This window comes from Bos taurus, chromosome 12 (assembly GCF_002263795.3).
Source record: "Bos taurus isolate L1 Dominette 01449 registration number 42190680 breed Hereford chromosome 12, ARS-UCD2.0, whole genome shotgun sequence".
Lineage (NCBI taxonomy): Eukaryota > Metazoa > Chordata > Mammalia > Artiodactyla > Bovidae > Bos > Bos taurus.
Genome location: NC_037339.1, coordinates 75,399,206 through 75,421,237, shown reverse-complemented (window position 1 = coordinate 75,421,237; position 22,032 = coordinate 75,399,206). Strand labels below are relative to the sequence as shown.

At 45.2% G+C, this 22,032-nt stretch overlaps 1 protein-coding gene across 3 annotated transcripts in view; it reads right to left on the bottom strand.

The window, feature by feature from the left end:
* Positions 1 to 22,032, bottom strand: part of FARP1 (FERM, ARH/RhoGEF and pleckstrin domain protein 1) — a 309,098-nt gene that overhangs the window by 37,508 nt on the left and 249,558 nt on the right. For all 3 annotated transcript variants that reach the window (XM_059892059.1, XM_005213945.5, NM_001192712.2), the window contains 7 exons: positions 21,516 to 21,679; positions 20,618 to 20,686; positions 17,989 to 18,064; positions 16,665 to 16,917; positions 2,515 to 2,702; positions 1,188 to 1,277; positions 15 to 148 (listed from right to left, as the gene is read on the bottom strand). In XM_059892059.1, the coding sequence (XP_059748042.1) occupies positions 15 to 148; positions 1,188 to 1,277; positions 2,515 to 2,702; positions 16,665 to 16,917; positions 17,989 to 18,064; positions 20,618 to 20,686; positions 21,516 to 21,679 (974 nt within the window). The remainder of the gene's footprint in view (positions 1 to 14; positions 149 to 1,187; positions 1,278 to 2,514; positions 2,703 to 16,664; positions 16,918 to 17,988; positions 18,065 to 20,617; positions 20,687 to 21,515; positions 21,680 to 22,032) is intronic.

Here is a 22,032-nt window from a genome sequence, read left to right as displayed (position 1 = left end):
AGAATTGTACTCACCACAGGGCAAGTCGTTGCTCAATTTCCTTGAGAAAATTTGTATGAAATTTGTGCAAAGGTTCAAAATTCGGGAATATGAGACTTTTCAAGGTTTCGGGCATGGAGTCCTCTTTGCTCACTGTGCTCTGAAACCACTGGGAATAAAAAAGAGGGTGCATTTAGAGGCATAGAGGTGAAGAACCAAGGTCTGCAGCTCTTCGGAGGTACAGCCCACCACGCTTGGAGACATAAGGGCTCTCCTGCCGCGTCTGTAGGATTTCAAGAGCATCAAGGGCTTTGAGGCTTTTCTGTTTTCCTTCCTTTCATTAGATGGAGTAAGAAGGACCATCTCTGCATTACCGCCTCCTGAAATTTGTTACCAAGTACTGTTGAAGCCAGGAGAAATCTCTGAAGTGAGCAGCTACTCAAATCAAAACTTCCATTATGGCCAACTCCTGGGTCACCCCTGATTTATGCCCCCGTACGCCCTCAGTTCAGTCCTGAAGAAACTTCTGTCGCTCTTCCTTTGTTGAGACGCTGAGCAGAAAGGTGGCTGAACCAAAGAGGTGATGCCTCTGCCAGCACGCTCACCACTCATCTCACCGAGCGAAGGCTGGGCTGGGCCCCACGAGGACTGCTGAGCGCCTGCTCTAGAGGCAGACACCAGACCGTTCCAATTGACCTGCAGTTGCCTAGCTCCTTTCCAGAATCCAGGGTCATAAAGACATCTGCCACCATGCTTTGAATTTGTTTCTAAGACTGAACAAGACGGATTAAAATGATAAAAGGCAGTCTTTGAGGCAGATTTTGCTGACATGGCTCAATTTATTATCAGAGATAAAACGAGGTTTCCCTTTCACCTCTGAGGTCTCTCTCAAGAAAAATATGAGGCAAAACACACAAAGTTCTGCATCAGTGCAGGCAGTACATTCAGTGAAACGTTTAACATTAAATTTCTCCACTTTAGAAACTTCCTTCCTTTGCACTTAAAAAATCACAATTATAAAACCTTTTTAGGGCATATTCCAAATTAAACATACCATTATTGCCTAATTTGTACAACTCAGGACTAAAATCCTTTTAACTGGAGTCGGAGAACCCGATATTTAATTAGATCCAGCTTGTCTCCTAAAGCTGAGTTTTAGTCAAGATAAATTATGTAATTTAACGCTTTAGGGGAAATGCTACGCATACCGAAGTGATGACTTCAAGATCCTTCAGATATGTCCTCTCAGTGGTGGAGACTTCTTTAGCAATGAAGTATGCTTTGTCAGTTGGGAATCTCTGCAAAATTCATAAAAAGAAAAAAGACACAATAATTTGAGCCTCAGTTTCTAAAACAGTCCTAGTTATAAGAAAGTCCTAACCAAAGTGATGCATTGCTAACTTACGATCTTTGGTTGGTTGGTATCAAGGCTAAATAAACTCTTATTCTCCTTTTTGTGCGAGAGGAACTAGAATAAAGAACGAGTTTCTATGATGAGAAAATTGTCTAGGAATGTTTCCTTCCAAGTAAATCCTACCGGCAGTGAAAGAACTCAAGTGAGTGTGTCAGTTACCACTGAAGACTGTTCATTCAAAACTGGGCGCCTGAAAATCTAATTAATTAGGATAGTATCAGAGTGATGCAGCCTTCAAGAAATGAATGAAAAAGAACCAGGGCAGCCTTTGTCCTGGGCATCATGGGCTGGTGGTATTGGTTTTTAGGAAGCAGAAGTTACGTTGCTCCTGGGAACATGAAAGTGGCTGATCTAAAGGGCCAGGGTGGCAGCAGGCAGAGTCCCTGTTAGGGGGGCGGGTGGCACTGCCTTAGCGAGGTCTACCATTGGTTTTGCTTCTCTTTAAACAGTCAGGAAAAGGAAACCAATCCCCTGTTGTTGCCCATCCCGCTTACTTCCTACAGGAGTCCACCCCATTCCACCTCTGGGGATACACATGAAGCAGAGATGAGACCAGATACTTCCCACAGGAGTCCACCCCATTCCACCTCTGGGGATACACATGAAGCAGAGATGAGACCAGATACTTGTGCATCAGTGTTCCCAGAACATTAGGCAAAACAGCCAAATGGAGGAAACAACTCAACTGTCCATCAGGGGGTGGATGGATACACAAACTGTGGTACCCTCCAGACCACGGAAGACCAGCCAGCCTTAAAAAAGAAGGAAATTCTGATGCAGGCTACAACATGCATAAACCTCGATGTTCTGCTCAAGGAAATAAGCCAATCACAAAGGCACAGACACTGCATGATTCTACTTTATCGCTGTTGTTCTGTCATGAAGTCGTGTCCGACTCTGCGACTCCATGGACTATAGTCTGTCGGGCTCCTCTGTCCATGGGATTTCCCAGGCTAAGTGTACTAGGGTGGGTTGCTATTTCCTTCTCCAGGGGATCTTCCCAAATCAGGGATCAAACTCGTGTCCTTTGCATTAGCAGGTGGATTCTTTACCACTGAGCAAATTATTGGAATTAAAAAAAAACAAAAAATCAACAGGTGAGAGCCTGCCAGTCCTCATACCTTTCTCCGGCCATCGTCCTCGTCCTCAGCCCGGGGGCCTGCCTGGTCATTCAGCAGGGGGCTGACCAAGGGGGAGGCCTGCTTGGTGTCAGGGCTCAGGTTGGGCGACAGGATGGCGTTGGTGGGCGCCGTTCCTCCCTGCGAGTTGATGGACAGCTCTGAAAGGTGAGGGCTGCCAGTCAGGGAGCCTGTTTGGGATGAGAAGTATTAAAAAAAAAAAAAAAGTAATTTCTTCTGGGACCCAGTCTCCACTTACAATTTTCACCTTTTCAAACCTTTAGAAGCTTAGACTACTATATTACTATACGGCACGCTTAAAATGCCCTCCATGACTTTCTAGTTTTTTTCCCTAAGTTTCAGCAGCCTTCATCCTTAAGACACCATTCAGTGGAACCACAGTTACATCATTAATGATAAGCTGGAGAACTCTGCGTAGAGCATAATTACAATAGTTTTAAAAGCATTGTGTATCTGCAAATAGCATCTTCATCTCCTAACTACTTCGTTAATGTCTTAAGAATTACTCGAGAAAGACACAGGGTCTATATCACAAGGAGATGTGGAAAATGACTAGAAAATAGTGCTATTCTAATAGAAGACTAAAGGACTTGGGACACCCAGGACAGACTACGTCTTGGAACAATGGTCACAGCTAAAGAAAGGGAAAGCAGCTACCTCCCCATTCTACGAAGAACAGAAGCAAGCTGGTTGTACCTGGTGATGGCACTCCATGTCTCTCTCACTGTTTGGGACAGAAACACTAGTATCACAATTATAGCAAAGGTGATCACTTAAAAATGCAAAGCTGGAGGTTATCACATTGTCACAAGTCCCCCTTTTGAGTCAAAAAACGACAGGTAGTTATTCCTCTGAAAACGATACCGGATATATGTAAATTGCATAACTGGGTAAAATGTATAATTACCCATTATGAGTCAACCAGATGAGATGACATGCACATGAAAACTCTTTGCCAACAGAATTTTGCAAGTACCAATACCTTAACCTATTGAAACTAAGTGGGATGTTTCAAAATCTACTTCTAAGCTCAAATGTTTCGGCCTAACAGATCTATAATTCTCATGCAGAAACTAGGATTAGGATGAACACAGTTTAAGTAGCCTGCAGCCCTGTCAGTTACCATCATAGAGAAAAACTACGTGAATGCTTTCTCTATTTTCCAATATCCAGTTTCATGGTTGTGGCTACTCAGCCCAGTATCAAGAAGCTCGGGGAGAGAGGTGAAGGGCAGTTTTCTGGGAATTCCCCAGTTTTTTCACCTCTATCCTGTCTCTCTGGATTCATTCATATTTGCTTGGACATTACAAGATAGGTCCGCCTCGAATGGAGCTGCTGGAGTTGGGTCGTGAACGTGACCCCAGTATGAATGAATCATGCAGAAACCCCCACCAGGCCCACCCAGTCTCAGGTCGCCCAGCTAGCTGTGTCACCTATGCATGGGGAGAAAAGCCACCACGCCCACAAAAACAGAAAGCAGACATCCTGCCCACTGACTATTGGTCAGTACAATCATCCTTGAAGAACAAGATCAGAAAATGTCAGGAAAAGTTAGATTCCAGAAGTTTGCATTAAAAAAAAAAAAACAAACCCTCCATTTCAATGCCTTGCATTTTCATAAACATCATTATAACAAAGTCCTGATGTTAGACAAAGACCCAGTCGCCCCTCTCACACCACCAGACCCAGGAAAACCCGGAGAAAAAGGCCAGAAATTGCTTCACAAATGTCAATTTTATTGACACCAGTGCACAACTGAGTACAATAATTTTGAGAGAATTTGAACTTGTCAAATAGAAATAGTGACAACAATCATAACTGTAATTGATTCAAGGTACTATGCTATTCTCTTAAGAAAAAAAAGAATCACAAAAAGAAAAATGTTATCACTACAAAGAGGAATTAGAAAAAGAGAAATTCTGGCAGTCTGTCTGGAGATCGAAACATTTCATGCATTTGTGAGTCGCTGCTGGAGAGTCACTTTTTATTTGTTCACATCTGGCACAATGTGGGGGCTTACCTTCAGTTCTCACAGTGTGTGAGACCAGGTGAGGCAGTTTAAGTGAGACCGTGCTGGGCCTTGAATCTGCAGTGACGCGGACAGAAAAAGCACTTGCCTCGTCATTCAAAGAGTTGGAGCCAAGAACAAAAAGCAGTTAGAAGGCTAGCGTGGACGAGGAGTGTGGGTGGGGAGACAGTACCAAGGAAGCCTTGGACCACATCCAGCAGCAGATCAAAAACCAGCTGCCACATCGCGAGGGAGAGAATGAGGGTGAACACACTCGAGTGCAACCACATCCACCCTCCAAGGTCGAAAGCTGTTGTTGCCGCCCTTGTGAACTCCCCCGGGGACGCTTCGGTTTGTAGACCCAGTGGGCAGGAAGGACAATCTAACAGATGAGGGCTCTTGGAGAGGTGCCACGCTGCCACGAAGGCAGGACATGTGGCAGAGAAGACAGCTATCTAGAAGGCTCCCCATTGGACCACACTGGAGACAGGAATCAGAAAGTGGGGCACTCACTGAGAGTGAGCCTGATGGTAACTGGGTTCCTAGGTAGAGTTGGGGAGTTCTAGAGTCCTAGAGTTCTGGGTTCAGCTACATTTTCACTTATCATGTGGCCTAAAGATGCGTGTGTCACCAACATTACACGTGCAATACACAACTCTGGAGGAGGACCAAATTACAGTAGACAAAGTCCATTTCCAGAGAGGTTACTTCAGCTGGCTTTGTGTCTGATCATGGGGCCCAAGAAAGCCAAGGCGATGACACTAAGACCAAGAAATCAATAAATACCAAGCAGCCTGTTCTAGAAATCTATCTGCAATGCTAACGAGGGGAAGGATCCAAAACTCTGAAGCTGGATTTTACCAATCTGAGCCACATCCGTGAAGAATAGCCTCTTTCCTCCCCTTGCAAGAGAAACTCCTCAAGGCTTTGCAAATTCAAGGATGACAGGGTTGCAAACATAAGCAGGTAGGCTCATTTACCATTCAGCAGCCAGTGGAATATGCGGACGGGAGTCATTAGTAGAATTTGGCAGCTTGATGAGTAATTAAAATTCTCTTTCGACTATGAGCCAGTGTGTGGCAAGGGTCTGTACAAACTGATGTCCACAAGGGGCCTGCCCTTGGTCCACAGTGAGGACCTGTGACCCAAACGTCAATGTCTGAGGTCACAGTTATCAGAGCTACATGTAACCAATTTTCACTGAAGTAGTCCATTCTAAAAAAAAAAAGGGGGGGGGGGCAAGCAAACATGGCGGTGTTAGATAAAATGAGTTTGCCAGATTTCTGCAGCTTCATAAAGCCTGCTCTCATCACACAGCCTGTCATCTGCCTTGAAGGCGCAGCCCTGCACGCTGAGGAGAAATGGCGACTGGCAGGCACTGGTACCCCTGAACATATTAATGCCCGGGGATTGTATCATTTTCCTCCTTGACACAAGGTTATACATCTCCTTCACTGACACAAAGGAACTTCTTTCAGCAAGGGGCTCTAGGTAAATAACTGGAGGGGGTGTCATCTGAGAAAAGCACCTGGTTATTAAGGCAATGGGTAGAAAGGAGTATGAAGAGATTAGAAAAAGATCAGTTATACCTTGAAAATCTGGAAGCTTTTGATTCTTAAAAAAAAAAAAAAATTTCCCCTATTTTTAGAAATCACCCTACATGTTTTTAGTATTCAGTTACATTTCTGGTTTATAACCTTCAGGTCCCTTACCTGTACCAGATAACTTCCTGACACCCCTCCCTTACCCTTCAGCTGTATCCAGCGGGATGAATTTATGTCACTCTCAAGGACTAAACACACCTTCACCAATGTTACTCTCGAGGGAGGCATTTCTGGTAATTGCTTTTGAAAACCCTTTTACATGTACACATTCTCATGGCACAGACAATTATGGAACTTCAAATTAGCACTGCAGTATTTATGGATTCCAGTGTATCATCCAGCCTGGAAAATGGCTTATCACTTTAATGTAAAATACATTCGTAATTCTTCTCTCTGGCTGCACACGGGGAGCTGGGTTTGCAGCCTCACCCACACTGGGGCGTCTCTCCACCAACTCTGCGGCAGAGGCACATAAACAGCAGGATCACAGTTTATGGTCAACAAGCCAGACTCGCACCCTCCTTCCCCTTCTGGGACTAGGCACAAGCCACCAGATAGCCATCTCTTCCTCCGACTCTATTAAAGGCTTAAGAGCCAACTCACACAGCCTGGGAAAAGAGAATTTTCTGTTTTTCGAGTCATAAAAAAATGGCATTTCGAACACGTGGTTGTACCTGCCCTGTTTTAAATTAGCCAATAAATTGGGAATCCTCGCTTTTAATTAGGTAAGTGTTATTTTTCCTGTTAAGGAGTGAATGAGAAAACCTGACAACTTGAAAACAGTAATCCACAGGTGTGTGAAATACAAAAATATCTGAGATCAAGAATCCTGATGAAAACAACACCGTCGATGGCTTTCTCAAATCCTCTTTCCAAAATTTAGAGAGTACAATGATTAAAAAAATACCCATGTAGGTTCCTCAGTATTTCCCCCAGAGTTACACATTTGGCAAGCTTCTAAATGTTATTCTTCCAACATTACTTGTCTTCTGTTATTTGGTTCTAAGATATAGGAGATTGTATCTCTATGTACCCACGACGTGCTTCAAAGGCACATGTAGAAAATACATTACAGATGCAGGTTTTCATTTATTTTTAAAAAGGCTCTTTCTAAATCCAGAGTCTCCCTCTAAAAGAGAAGACAAAGTTTCTTTGGAGATGGCTGCATTTGAAAGCCAGTTATCAAAAAAAAAAAAAAAAAAAAGGGCAGTATTGTATTGATTCATGGCTAGTTTCCAGAACAAGCATGATTCATTCTAGTCTGATAACGAAGCTGGATCCCACCCCAATGGAATATGTGAGGGGGAAAAAGGGCTGACAGTATTTCATTGAAATTACAAGATTCCATAAGAAAAACCAGATTACAGGATTACCAATCATAGCAGGGTTGCCTTCTTCTTGACAGCTTAGGTTGTTGTGGGAAATGTACGTGCTTCTTAGACCAAGTTCCTTGAAGAAAAGTTTTACAAGCAGCCAAACATCAGCGTTACTGTTCATCGTGAAGCAATTCAGAGAAGCAACAGTGGTGCAAGTTGCAGAAAAATAGAGAGAAATGCTGCTAATGGGAGAATATGGCAGTGGCAGGGGTCACAGTGGCTGGGCTGGGGTACACGGTGCTTTGAACCAGTGAAAAACACCATCTGGTACTTAGAACAAAGCTTCAGCCATCAGTAGCAAAGAACAGTTACAATTTACAGTTTTTACAGCAAGATACCTGTTAGGTCAAGTACAACCCTCTTTTGGGTGAGATTGACAAGAGCTATTAATCCCGTGCATACACCATGACATGAGTTTGGCCTTCTCTGCTTAAAGAATCACCGAGTTCACTGTTACTGGAGAAACCAGCTACCATCCCAGTGGAGTAAACCCATGCTTTAGTGAGATACTGTGCTCAGCCATGGCGAGAAGATGGAATCAGACAGTATCTGTGAGAGCCTACATTCTGGGTAGATAGCAAACCATTACTCAGAACAGCTCATTGGCCACAAGACGCCAACTAGGGCGGAATCACCAAGTTTTCTCTACATTTCTACCTACCCGATTCCCTAACAAAACACACAGCTAAACTCTTATAAGCTATATAAAGTTTGCCAGTCCCTTTGGAATAGAGATGTGCATGTGTGCTTAGCTGCTCAGTCGTGTTCGACTCTTTGTGACCCCATGGATTGTAGTCCACCAGGCTCCTCTGTCCATGAGACTCTTTTCCAGGCAAGAATACTGGAGTGGTTGCCGTTTCCTCCTCCAAGGGATCTTCCAGACCCAGGGATCAAACCCACGCCTCTTGAGTCTCCTGCACTGCAGGTGGATTCTTTACCACTAGTGCCACCTGGGAAGCCTATTGGAATAGATGCTCCCACTGAACAATAGGAAGCCTATCTTTTGGCTAGCTGTCTGAGCTCCCCTATGTAAGCTCCTTCACAGATGCTCTCTGTTTCCATGAGCCCTGCCATGCCCCCGCACTACAGAGATCCTGCTCACTTCCAAAGGCCACCCCACACAGTATGAAAGGCAGGCCTGGAGAAGACGAAGTCAGGAAAACGAAGTCCGTCCTGTTCATCTTCGATTTCCCCACCTTTAGTGAAATACGGTACCACCGAGCAAGACCGCTCGGGATGTCTCCACGGTAAAGCTTGATGTTTAGTGAGCAGGATCACTGTATTCTAGAAGAAACAGGTATTCCAAGTACAAATTGGTATTCAGTCATGTTAAAAAAAAAAAAAAGACGTCAGACAGTGCTCCAACAATGCAGGGAACAGAAGGTACACCGTGCTCCGAGGATAAAGACAGAACATTGGGGAAAAAAATAAAGCTTTCTTTTAGGTAGGTACATGCTGACCATCCAGGGCATACCATGGCACGACAGAAAAATGTCTTCTCAACTCGATTAAACAAATGACAAAAATGAGAATGAAGTCCCCAGCCTTGTCTATTGTAAAATTAATTTAGTGTATTAGCAATTTTTAATAAATTACATATGCACACAGAAAGAACAGAAGGGAATTGGGTTAATAATAAAGGCCAAGCTTGTGAGATGGGGTTAGTTAGGTTTTCATGGCAACTTTCCAGGCAGAAAGGAGGTGAGGGCAAGGGACTGAATCCACTGGCCATTCAGGTGCGAGTGTAGACGGCAGAGGGGGTGTGTCCTCAACTAGGGAAGGCTTGTCTTTGGTCTTTCTATAAACCACTGTGGGCAGAGTGACAAATGCTTGCTTTCTTACAAAGGAACTTCCAGGCCCAGGAAAAAGCAATTGCTGGCCTAGTTTCATGAGCCAGAAAGGTCATCTGTGAAAATTACAGGCCCATCACAGGTTCCAAAATGATCCCTCTATTATTTCCTATTTGAGAGGCCGTCAAAAACCCCAGTTTATAATAAAGGAAAAGCATTGCTTCCAAACTCTCAAACTAACACCTCCACCTCTTTCAATGCTTTTCTACCACACACACACACAACCACACACACAACCACACACACACACACACAACCACACACACACACACACACACACACACACACACTGATCCTCTCTCCTTACTATTTGGTTTACGTTGCACTCGGCAGTGATTTCTAACTACTACTCTTCAATAGCCTGAAGTCTTTGCACTTGGCCCCTAGCAGCAAGCTCACGCAATTCCTAGGACCATTTCCATGTTTACATCAACAGTATCTGCCTAGGAGCTAGCTAACCTTCCACACCGGCTCTCGAGTATACCCTTAGATCGGATAATCCATGTCAACTGCTATGAGATTTTAATCCTCCCTACTTTCAAATGTAAAACCACCCCCAGATGTATCAGGGTAATCTGAGCTAGCACCCACACGAAGATGCCAAGGAGCTGTCTTCTACCAGAGGTTATAACTAAACACCAGAGGCCAAGAAGGTTGCCAAAGGCTGTTTTCAGGCTAAGCTGTGATGTCTGCATTGTTTAGTCCGTCCATACGGAAACGATCCTGAACAAATCAGGGTCTCTTTGATTTTTAAAGCTTTTAGGAAAAGAAGATTTTCTCATTCTACCCCAGGTTCCGCCAGGGTTTTAACTGCTTTCATGGGAAAAGAAAAAAAAAAAAGTTCCCCATGTTGGAGGGTTCGTCTATGTTTACTGGAGTGATGTGTGTGAATTTTATGAAGCAAGACCTTTTTTTTGTTTCCACAAGATTCAACTCACCTCCTCTCAGATACATCTATGACATATAAATCAGCATTTGCAACTTCCATGCATAGAGGAAATACTCAAAATCCCTAAGTTTCCCAGGAAACAGTAATAGTCCTTTTCCAAGTATGTGTCCAAACAGGTGGAAATCAGGCCACTTTTGATCTTTGATGTCTAAGATACTAGGCCAAATCATGGGTATTTTTGCTTTTCATGATGATGATGATTTCTTTATTTTTAAAAAGGCTGCCACATTAAGTGGCATGCTTATTTTGATCCAAAAGTCATGGCTTCAATTTAAAAACCAGCAACCGGTGCGAGAGGTATACACAGTGTAACGATTTCCCTGCGTTACATTTCACTGAACTAAACAGAGACAGACGGAACTAGACTCACAAGGAAAACACGGCACCTGTGAACTCTTTACACGTCACCAGAGTCCAGTTCTTGAGTCGCTTCTTTCTTGCAGAAGCTCATCCTCTAGCACCTTTCCTTCCATACATTCTTGTGAGCTTGGCTAACACGGCTGACTGCAAAACTCATCTGAGAGCTATTGGCAATGGTTTAGTTCAAAATGTCCACCTCTTCCAGGTTAAAAGAAACGTACTCTACTGCAGAGGTTGCGCTGAAAGATTCTTCTGCAGTTTGATTTGTAAAATCTGCAGCAAGAGAGTTGACCCTTGAACAATGCTGCAGGGGCCAGGGGTGCAGACCCTCTGAACAGTAGAAAATTCACATGTAACTTGGAATTGGCCCTCTGTGTTATATATGTACACTTTCGCATCTGCGGATTCAACCAACTTTGGATTGGGTAGTGCAGTATTATTTACTACGGAAAAAATATCCAAGTGTAAATGGACCTGCATTATTCAAATCCATGTTGTTCTTCTAAAGTCAACTGGAGCTTCATCCCCGGGAAACTAGAGGAAAGCCAGCCTTACAGTCATTAAGCTCTTCAAAGGATGGATGTTTATACAGTACAAAGGAGAAGATGGAGAACAAAAGAGCCTTTCTTGGGGAAGCAACTCAGAGAGCTCTTTAAATTCTGGTTAATAAAAATAAGGACTCAGACAAAGAAGAGTGATCGAAACAGAAGCAAATAAACTCAAACCTAATAAGGAGGAGGACCCCAAGTTTCTTAATTTAAGGCTGGGCCTACCTGTAGTCCAGTTACTCACTAACGCCTTCAATTGCACCAAATCCATGAATATTCATTGGAAGGGCTGATGCTGAAGCTCCAATAGCTTGGCCTCCTGATGTGAAGAGCCAACTCAATGGAAAAGACCCTGATGCTGGGAAAGGTTGAGAGCAAGACGGGAAGGCAGTGACAGAGGATGAGATGGTTGGATGGTACCACCAACTCAATGGACATGAGTGTGAGCAAACCGAGGGAGATAATGAAGGACAGGGAAGCCCGGCGTGCTGCAGTCCATGGGGTCACAAAGAGTCGGACACAACTGAGCGACTGAACAACAGCAACATACTGTGCTGAAGTAGGAATAGCATTTTAAGTGGAAAAAGTTGACTAAAAACATAGGCACACCGGTTAAAGACAGGAAAAAGGGAAGCTGATATGCATGTTCACCAGTTTTAACAAAATTAAAAATGGCATCTTAATATTTTAATTGTCTCTTCTTTTAGAAACTGCTTGACAACACAGTCAAACTGATTTGAGAGCTAAGATGCAAGTGGGCTTTCTGATTCAACTGTGGACAGGCTGGGTTTCGTATACTTGGTGGAAATTTCAAGAGGCTCATGTTATATTTTGGTTTTACAAAAAAAAAAAAAAAAAAATCACATTGCTTGGTTTGAATCTTCAAAGCGGTTCTGAAGACTCAAGTGGGAATTACTCACATTGTAAGTGCAGGCCACAGCAGCACAACTTGGTGAGATAAATCCGTGAGAAGTTTCCAAATGAGTCACACACGCAGGGAAGAATCTGGCCAACAGACGTTCTTTAATTAAATGCCTGTCTAATAAAATGTCGTCAATGGCATACAGATGACTGGTAAAGGAGCCGGGGCAACCGGTAGTTGAGTTCTGGAACTCATTAAGTGCATTTCTTTATGCTAAGAGCATTTCTTGCATTTTTATCTTGCCCTGAATGAGCAACAACAAAGTATCTACTGCAAAAGGGTCTATAATTTACATATTTTGAAATATTACCGAGCAAAAGATATTAATGCAGGGAGGCCATTGGAGTAGCCCTGAGTGGCTTGAACATTCCTGCTTCTATATCTGGCTTGTTTTCCATCCAAGGCCTTAAGAAGACATCATTGCATACAGCAGCCACAACTTGAAGACCTGGCTTCCTTGCTGGTGCAGGCAACCCCCTCCACTAGCTACTGCCTTAGAAAAACTGGTGGACAGGTCTTGGGAAACCCTTTGGAAATTTGAAAGAATTCACTGTCTGTCATCTCTGCTGCCCATTCTGTTTATACTCAGGCCCATCTCTGACCTCCCTGCACTCAGTTCAACTTCATGGATGTGCCTGCCCTTCACAGACCACACAGGGAGATTGCAAAGGCCAGGGAAGGGCTTGGGGACCAGTCTCACTACAGGCAGGGAGCATGGAAGGTGGGAGGGTGGAGGCTGTTGGCTTTCCCGGACAACCTCACCTCAGTGAACTGGCTCTACCGCCCGGCTCACAGAACGCTTAGGCTGACTCCCCCCGCAGTGCAGGCAAGCTCTCCCAGAGGAACAAGTTAATATTCTGAGCACTTCAGAACATGTGACTTTTGAACAAACTATACCCCACACCTGTGCCCCTCTTTTCCTCTAAGCACCATGAACCACAGCAAAATTTCCACTCTCACAAAGACTGGCGGAGAAGCAGAAACTGGGTTGTTTGGCTGGTACAAAACCAACCTGAGAAAAACTCTCCCAGTGACCCTAAAAGTGGGAAATCTTGTCAACACAGAACTGCGTACACCACTGTTGATCAGTTGCTTTTGAAAACACTTTAGATAAAAGCCTACTTCTTCTAGGCCAAAGCACAACAAGATAATCAGTGGGATATGTTTTGCTCTGGGATTTACATCTGATGATTCACATTCTAAGCCGGGTAAGTTCAAACCTTTTGCTCCTCCATATTTCATGATCAGACTGCTATATGATTAGAGGTAAAAACAAAACTCATTTGGGCAAACCACCTTCACAAATAAACCACAGATTCCAAATGTGACTCTGTTTAACTCACATTTGACTACTTTTTATATAGCAAGTTGACATCTTTTTCTAAGTTCAAAACAGGAAAAGCAAAATTGGGATATAAACTGCAAAAACCCCACAAAATAAAAAGCAGAAGTTCATCTTACCTAGTATGGACTCAACAACCTAAGGCTACCTGATTCCTAGTCTTCATGATTTTAATTATTAATCCACACAAGAATGTCAAAAAATAAAATATTGAATCCAAAAGTTCCTAGTACATTAAGATACCACAAAGAGTAACACACTGAAGTCTAGAGGCCAAGGCTCTGGTTTTAGCTTTGTCATGCAATAGCTGTAGGACAACATGAAGTCTCTTACCTTCATCAGAACAAGGTTTCTTAACAATAAATGAAGGTTTAACTTAGGTGACCTCTAAGGTCCCTTCTGGTTTTAAAATTCTGCGACTCTGTTAAATATGTAAATCTAAAGCAAGACATGAAGAGACTACTTCAATGAACATCTTTCAAGCTTTCCAGTAATCAATTTGATTCATCAATCATGCACTGAATCAAATGACTAGGAAGATGAAGCCAAAGTGTGTATAAAAATGGATTAAGTTTTCAGAATCTTTAAAACCAATGTCTTGACATTCATGTGGACAGTCACATGTGAACCACAGGGTCTGTCAATATTTTTGCTTGTTCAACGCTGCTGCCAAATTCTACTCAGTTTCCTAAACACGCTTAGTTAGCTTTTCCTCATGACAAAGCCACATGATGAGTTTTTATAAGGCCACTGGCAAGGTGGCACCCCAGGGATGGATCACTGTTACAACTCTTTCCAACAGTTTTGTAGTTACTTAGGATCTATAATTTTTGTTCTACAATTTATCTTTTTTTTTTTTTTTTTAAAAAGTACCAAAGACTGAAAAGTACCAAAGAGCAGGCAAAGTACCAAAATACCCAAAAACATTTCATTTGTAATGCTTTTCTTATTCGGCAAGCAAGCCAACATTTCAGCTAACCCTCTCATCACATTCCACTAGGTTCTAGAAGGCAATAGCATCTGGCCGAGAGATGACCCTGGCTGCCTAGCAGAGCCATCTGGGGAGCCCAAGAGGCACTCCAGACCCATTATATCTCAATTTCTAAGGTCAGGGCTCAGGCAGCAACCATTTTAAAAATGTCTCAGGTGATTCCAAAGTGCCGCTAAGGCTGAGAAGCAATGCAAGTTCAAACCACCTTCCATCTGAAATGCAGAATACTCGGTGGAAGGCACTGGTACAGGCGGGACGATTTAAAAAGAAACCAAACCTCTCAATACTTCCGCTTTCTTTTTTTTCCTGCACAGAGAAACAGCCCAAAGTCACTGATCCGGGGAGAAGACACTGTTCCTGAGAGTGTGAATGTTAAGAATATGCATAAAAATCAACCAAAGGCCATGAGACTGGGAAACAGTCCTTCTCAGCCGAGTGCACTATTCAAAGGCAGACACCGAGTTTGCTAACTTCTTGGTGACGATAGCATGCACCCTTCGAGATCTTACTTTCTCCTGTGTCATCACTCCAAAGCATCTCTGTGCTTCACCAAGAGGTTCTGACAGCCAGTTACAGCTTCTTCAAGCATCACTAACATTTGCCCAAACCAAACCAGCAATCCCACGCCAATTATAGTTCATGAGGATTTATATCATTTCATCGGAAGTCTGCAAAGGAGAGAAAGAATTCCACAAGCTTCTGATTTAAATATTGATTAGTCTTCACTAAGATTTCAATCACGCTTCACCTCAGCAAGCAACCAACTTACACTGGGCCTTGAATTTTGTCAATTCCTCACTTTATGAGGCATAGCAAAGCAGTCCTTCTTTTAAAGAAGGGGTTCAAAGTAAAGCCTGCACCCTTCCTGGGACCTCAGTGACACTTTAGTCCCAACACTCAACCAAATGGGAGAATGATCTGTGTACATGATTGAACATACGTAGAAAATTTCCATGTAAATAAGACACACTAAACACAGGATCAGATTCATAATAGTATTTCTTCCTCACCTTCAACCAGAAAGAGAAACAAGCTCTTGGTATAATCAGAGAAACTTGTCATGATACGTTTAGTTGTTAGTCTGAAAGATTTGAGAAGTCAGGCATGGCCTATCCAAACCCGTCTGCCCAAAACTCCCTGTGACAAATGTCAATTACAAATTAACAAGCCGCTAGGACTCATCCTCCCCAGGGAAACCCTGGACTCCAGGTTTCCAACCTTTGGGGACTGGTCCTCTTGTCTCCTCATTCATCCTCCTCTCTCTCCTGGTTCAGAGGCAGGCCACCCAAGGACTTCTTTGTCCTCACCCTGGAGGGGGAGCTCAGCACGGCTGGGTTGCCAAACACCAGGGGCTGGCTCAGAGGGTTCACCATTTCAGAATCTGAATCGCTGGATTCACTTCCACTGCTGGTGGAGCCCTCGGTCATTTGCAGAGGTGCCTTGCCAGTGGTACCCACTGACCGCGCCATCCTTGAGGCTGGACCCATGAGAGGTGTACCATTAGCTAGCATTCTACCTCCTGAACCAGCCAGGCCTCCCTTTCCAAGGCCATCAGGCATATCCATTGCCTCCGAGGTTGAGGCTACCTGGCTAAGAATGAGTGGATCTGTCTCTGACTTGTTATATCTCAGATTCTTTAAGTATGGCCTTTGTGAGCTGGGGGAACCGTTTTCATAATGGGGCTCCTGGCTTGGGAAACTCGCTCCTCCCACACCTCTCTCTCTGTGGTCATGTGTGTTTTCAGAAACATAGCCTTGAGACCCGGTCCTGTCCCAGCTCAGACTTGGACTTGAACTCCTGCTGCTGGGAGACAAGGGAGTGGCCAGGGGACTGTGACCGCCTGAACCTCTGAACATCTCGTCTATCAGAGAGCTGTGTCGTGGGAGTCTGGGGCTCCCACTCAGATCGAAGCTGAGGTCTGCTGAGTCATCGTCAAGGAATTCTCTGGAAGGGGGCCGGGAGGACTTGGCAGGGTGAGGGGCAGCCCGGGGCCTAGCCTCTATTCGCCTCTCATCATCCCTGGATGGCAGATAAACGCCACTGGTCACGTCAGCCTCATAGTTGTCATTTGTTTGGGACCGGGACGCGTGCTCCCTGAGCAGGTCGGATTCACTGTCTACGTCACTGCAGTCAATGAAAGGAATGGACGCGCTGCTGCCTCGGGCAGCCTCGGATGCTGGACCTGTGCTTGGCTGCGGGGGCCGCGGCCTACTCTGCTGGGGCCTGTCCTTAACGAGCTCCTCGTCTTCCTCCGCCGCCGCCCCGCTGGCCCCGTCTCCCTTCGCGCTCCCGGCCGGGCTCCTGGACGGGCCGGGGCCGCGCTGCCGCTCAGCGTCCTCGGCCGACGCCGCGGTCAGGTCCCCGCCCTGCGGGCAGCTCTGGCCGCCCGGGGGTTCAGAGCCTTCTCCGAGGGTCAGGCTGACACTCTGCTGAGCCTGGGGGAAGAAGCGGGGTGGGGGTGGGGGGAGATAGAAAAGGGAGCCGTTAGACCCCAGCGCAAAGAGAGAGCAGGCAAGACGCGGCGTCTAACGAATAGCAGAGCCTTGCGCACCAAGTGGCCAAGGAATGCTTGGGAAAGCCTACCCTCCGGTCCTGGAACAAAGCGCCCTGGCACTAAGCGGGCCCTCCCAGGGGTGTCTCGCCAGGTTCCAGAATGTTCTTTCAGGGTCCCCGGCAGCCCAAGCGAGGCAGGGCCGCAGCATTCTAGGACCCGGGGTCTCCCGAGTTTTCTTTGGAACAAGAGCGCCCTTCCCGCCCACAGGGGGCTTCCCGAGGTGGTGTGGGGGCAGGGGGACGAGCCGCCCAGGGGCCCCCAAAGCCAGTTGACACGGATTTCAGACAAATGACAGAAACCATCTTTGTTTCAATGCCCAAGGGCAGGAATGAGCTGGTCACGGCTCTCTTTGGAGTCACACAATGAAATCGCCTTCGTGTGCTTCCCCAACAAAGATCTTATTCTCCTGTAGAGAAAACCCTGAGAGCACATCCAGAGACCAGCTCGGGGCAAATGAGCTCTGGCCACCCTCAGAGCAAGAGTGATAATGGGTTCGGCTGCCAACTGTGGGCGCTGCGGTGTAACGCGAGCCCTGGGAACTGGCCGCCTGGTCCTCTGCCAGAGCGAGGTTCTGACCTTGGCACCGAAGGGGAGCTACACCCATCCCTCGAGAACTAGGTTCCTGACACCCGGCCACAGCTGGAGGAGGAGGGTGGGCTTGGCTCTGGGGGGCCCCACCAGCCCTATGCTGAGCTCAGGCCAACAGAGAAACATCCTCGGGAGCAAGGGCGTGGGAGGGAGAGGGGCAGGGATACAGGCCGGGGTCTCGGAGCCCAGGCTTCCGAGCTGAGGAGTGCAGAGCCTGAGGCTTGCCGGGGTCAGAGCACAGAGCTCGACTCCCCAGAAAACACCCCTGAAGGGTGAAGGACGAAGACCTCAAAAGCAGACCCGGTCCTCAGCAGAGGACGTCTGGTGGCAAACAGCTATGAGAGCGGCTGACACCATCACTGACTTGTTTCGGCACTTCTGAATTTGGCTCTGACGGCTGTGTAGCAAGGCTTCTGATGGAATGGATCTTGCTGTGTTTCCTGGGAGAAATCACACAAGACAGACCAAATTAGATGACGTGGTTTTTTTTGTTGCTATTGATTAAAAAAAAACAAACAGCACTAGGTACTCACTCAATAGGGAAGGCACCTAAAGTAGCCTGGATAAATGATCCCTGGAAACAGACGCCGCCACCCCTTCTATAACACCCGTAGGATCCAGGGGTTGCTTCAACCTTGAGCTAGTTCTCGGTGTCCCTAGCTTCTGCTGGATTGGTCCAGCTGGTTGGGAGCACCAGCTACTGAACGCTCACTCTCTAGTTGTGGGAAATGTCGCCGGGAGGGAGAAGGTAGCTGCACTCACAAAAGCTCTGAATTGCAAGCGATGGTGTGACTATACGAAATCAATTTGCGTGCTCTGGGTAATGATTTTGTAGATCAGTTCTGTAATAGAGGCCACTGGCACTAATCGGCTGACTCCTTCGCAGCTCTCGGTTCGGAGAAAAGGCCCTGCCCCAGGAATGAATTTATAGACTCCACAGTAGAAGAAGCTGGATTTCAGTGCCACCAACACCTCCCCTTTAATCTTTTCTTTCCCTTAGTGAGTTGGGCCCCACCTTCCCAGGGAGCACGCATTAGCAACCTTTAAGGCACTCACACACATGTGCTAAGCCACTCAGTTGTGCCCGACTCTGCGACCCCATGGACTGTAGCATGCTAGGCTCCTCTGTCCATGGGATTCTCCAGGCAAGAATACTGGAGTGGGTTGTCATTTCCTTCTCCAGGGGATCTTCCCAATGCAGGGATCGAACCCAAGTCTCTCATGTCTCCTGCATTGGCAGGCGGGTTCTTTACCACTAGTGCCACCTGGGAAGCCCATTCACACACATGAAACTGTAGAGAGATTAAATTCCAATGTCTAGCCAGCTTTTCTTTAAAATACTCCAAAGTAACACACCAAAGCTCTGGAGCACCCACATTCTGAGTCGGAGAGAGCAGGGCCCCTTCTCATATGATCCCCAAAAGACTAATTTAAATCATCTGAAAAAATGATGGGGTTTGTTACATCTAGATAACCTTCTGAACCTTACGTCTCTGGATACGGGGAGGTAGAAACAAGCCCAGTTCTGAATCACGACAATATACAAGGATGGTCACGGCAGTGTGTTTGTTTCAGCAAAGCAAAACACCCAACAACCCGAATGTTTGTCAACAGGGAATCAGAAAAATTAAAAATAATACTTTCCGGATACCATAAAATGATGAACCTAGATCTCAAACTCAGGGTAGGGTTTAAGAAGTAAGATGCACAATTATGTACAACGTAATACTGCTTATTCAAATGAAAAAGGACATCCCCAGGGAAATTCTGCCTGTTCTCTTGGGTGCTCCAATATTTCTATTAGAAGTAACGTGAATCAGGTACTTTGCCTCTGGGGAGAGGAGGAGGGGCATAACGAAGGCTGTTGCTTAAAGGGGGTTTTTCACTGCATCCCTAACCACAATAGCTACGAATAAAAGAAGAAATAAAACCCCAGGAACAAAATATTAAAAATGTTACTAGCTAATTCTAAGTAGTAGGAACATGCATGCTTGCTGTATTCTCTGTGCTTTATTATACTTTTTAAATGTGTTCAAGTGAAAAAAGAAAAACATTAAAACAAACACTTGTAATTCTCCAGGTAGGAACACCAGAGTAGGTAGCCATTCCCTTTCTCCAGGAGATCTTTCAGATCCAGGAATTGAACCTGGGTCTCCTGCATCGCAGGCAGATTCTTTACTGTCTGAGCCACCAGGGAAGCTCTGTTACTAAACAGTCCTTGGTGAACCAACATGTCATCCCTTAACCCTTTTCTTTTAGTCCCTCTAGGCAGAACAATGCTGAAGGGCAATGGGCTCTGGAGCTGGGTGACCTGGGCGAGTTACTCAGCATCTCTGAGCTAATGTGTCCCAGTCTTTAAAAAGGGAAGAAAATAGCACTGACCTGGCAGAGATGGCATAAAGACTCCTTAAGTTCATATATCTAGGGAACTTGGGACAAGGTCTGGCATATGACAAGAGCTACCAGCATTTGCTAACAACAAATTGTTTCTCTTCAATCAAACTTCATCGAGTTAAAAAGTGTATAGAACTCTACTCAGTACAGTACTCTGTAATGACCTGCAATGTAGATTCTATGGGAGTAGGATACAAAAAGAGGAGATATATGTATAACTGATTCATTTTGCTGTACACATCAGAAACTAACATTGTAAACAATGATACTCCAATAAAAATTAATTAAATAAATAAATAAAACTAAAGAAAAGGGGTTGCAACTTTTCCAATTAAAAAAGATTTCATAGAAATACTGTCAGTTCAAATCCCCGAATATCTAAGGACTCAAGGGTGAGTAGGTTTTCACAGCACTGTATCCCCTCTGTAAGCTGCTGTTCCTCCTCCATCCCTGTCCCCTGCCCCCTTCCTCTCACCTCGGAATGAGGGTCTGCAGCTGTTCTTAACACTGAACAGGCAGGGCCGACCTGTGGCCCACCCACCCGTCACCCACCGAGAATGATTTCCCTCAAACAGAAGCAGCACTGACGTTTCTCTTACCTTTCAAACTGCACTTTCTTATGTCCGCCTTCTTTAACATAGTCGAGAACCTGCTTCTGAGTCCGACCACTACAACGAAGACCGCGGGTGGGAAGGGAGAAGACGGCAAGGCGTTCTCAGGTCACACTCAGCCCAGCCCTCCGCCCTCTTTGCCTCCCCTCCTCCCGTAAGCAGTCCCAGGAGAACCTGTCCTTTGCTGTCCCTTCTCCGTCTTGATATTTCCCTTATCAATATATAACAGAAAAAAGGTCCAACCACCCAATAATCCTGTGTTTGGTTATGGAGCAACCATCCCAAGAGCCTGTATACTTCACGAAAGCGGGACAGTTCTAGTCACCACACACGCCAATGCCTAGGATGGAATCTGACACGCAGCAGACTCTCAAGGATTTATTGAAAGACTGAGAGAAACTGAAGCGACGAGTCTACACAGTCTTTGGTGAAGATACAGCAAATTTTTTTTTTTTTCTCCACGTGGACCATTTTTAAAGTCTTTATTGAATTTGTTACAATATTGCTTACATTTTATATTTTAGTATTTTGGCTAGTGAGGCATGTGAGACCTTAGCCCCCGAATCAGGAATCCACACGCACTGCATTAGAAGGCGAAGTCTCAACCTCTGGACTGCCAGGGAATTTCCTCTACAGCAATGTTAACAAGGCACTTTCGCTTCTACCTAGAAAGGGAATTCTTTGTGCACTAGAGAGCTCCACTGGGAGCTGACCATGGCCGGGTAGACAGCCTCGTGGCCATCTAAGATTCAAATAGAACACAACTAGGAGCCTTCTAGGATGACCAAGCAAACACCCAATCTGCCAAGTTGTCTTGGAAGATAACTTGAAAGTCTTGGGGAAATGAATCCATGATAAACGTGGAGATGGGAAGTATAATCCTTACCTGAACCGAAACGATGACCCTCGGCTAAAGAGAACGGGCTTGGGCTTTGGCTTGGGCTCTTCAAAAAGTCTAAAAAAGGCATGATGTTCAACACAGATTTTCCAGAAGGACTTGCAAAAATCCCGACTGGCCATTAGAAATTCCAAGGTATCCTGGTACGAGCTCTAAAAAGAGAAGAGACCATCATGGGTTTTCCCATTTCCACAGATATTCAGTTGAAAAACAGGCAAGGGGGCAGAAAACAAATTTGTCCCATAAAGTTTCAGCCATGTATTCCATTATGACATGACCATAAATCCACATTCTGAGTAAAATACAGGAGTTCCTTATGATGCCATATTGTCGTCTTTCAACCATTTTCTTCCCCACTTAATTCCTTAGAGGAACAGACAATGGGACACTCAGTAGAAATCAACATTCCCTTTGACTGAATTCATAAACAAATTCTGTTCATTTGGCTTACATTTCCTTCTTCAAAAAAACCCCAAGTACCAAAATTCCTTTTATGTCTCCTTAA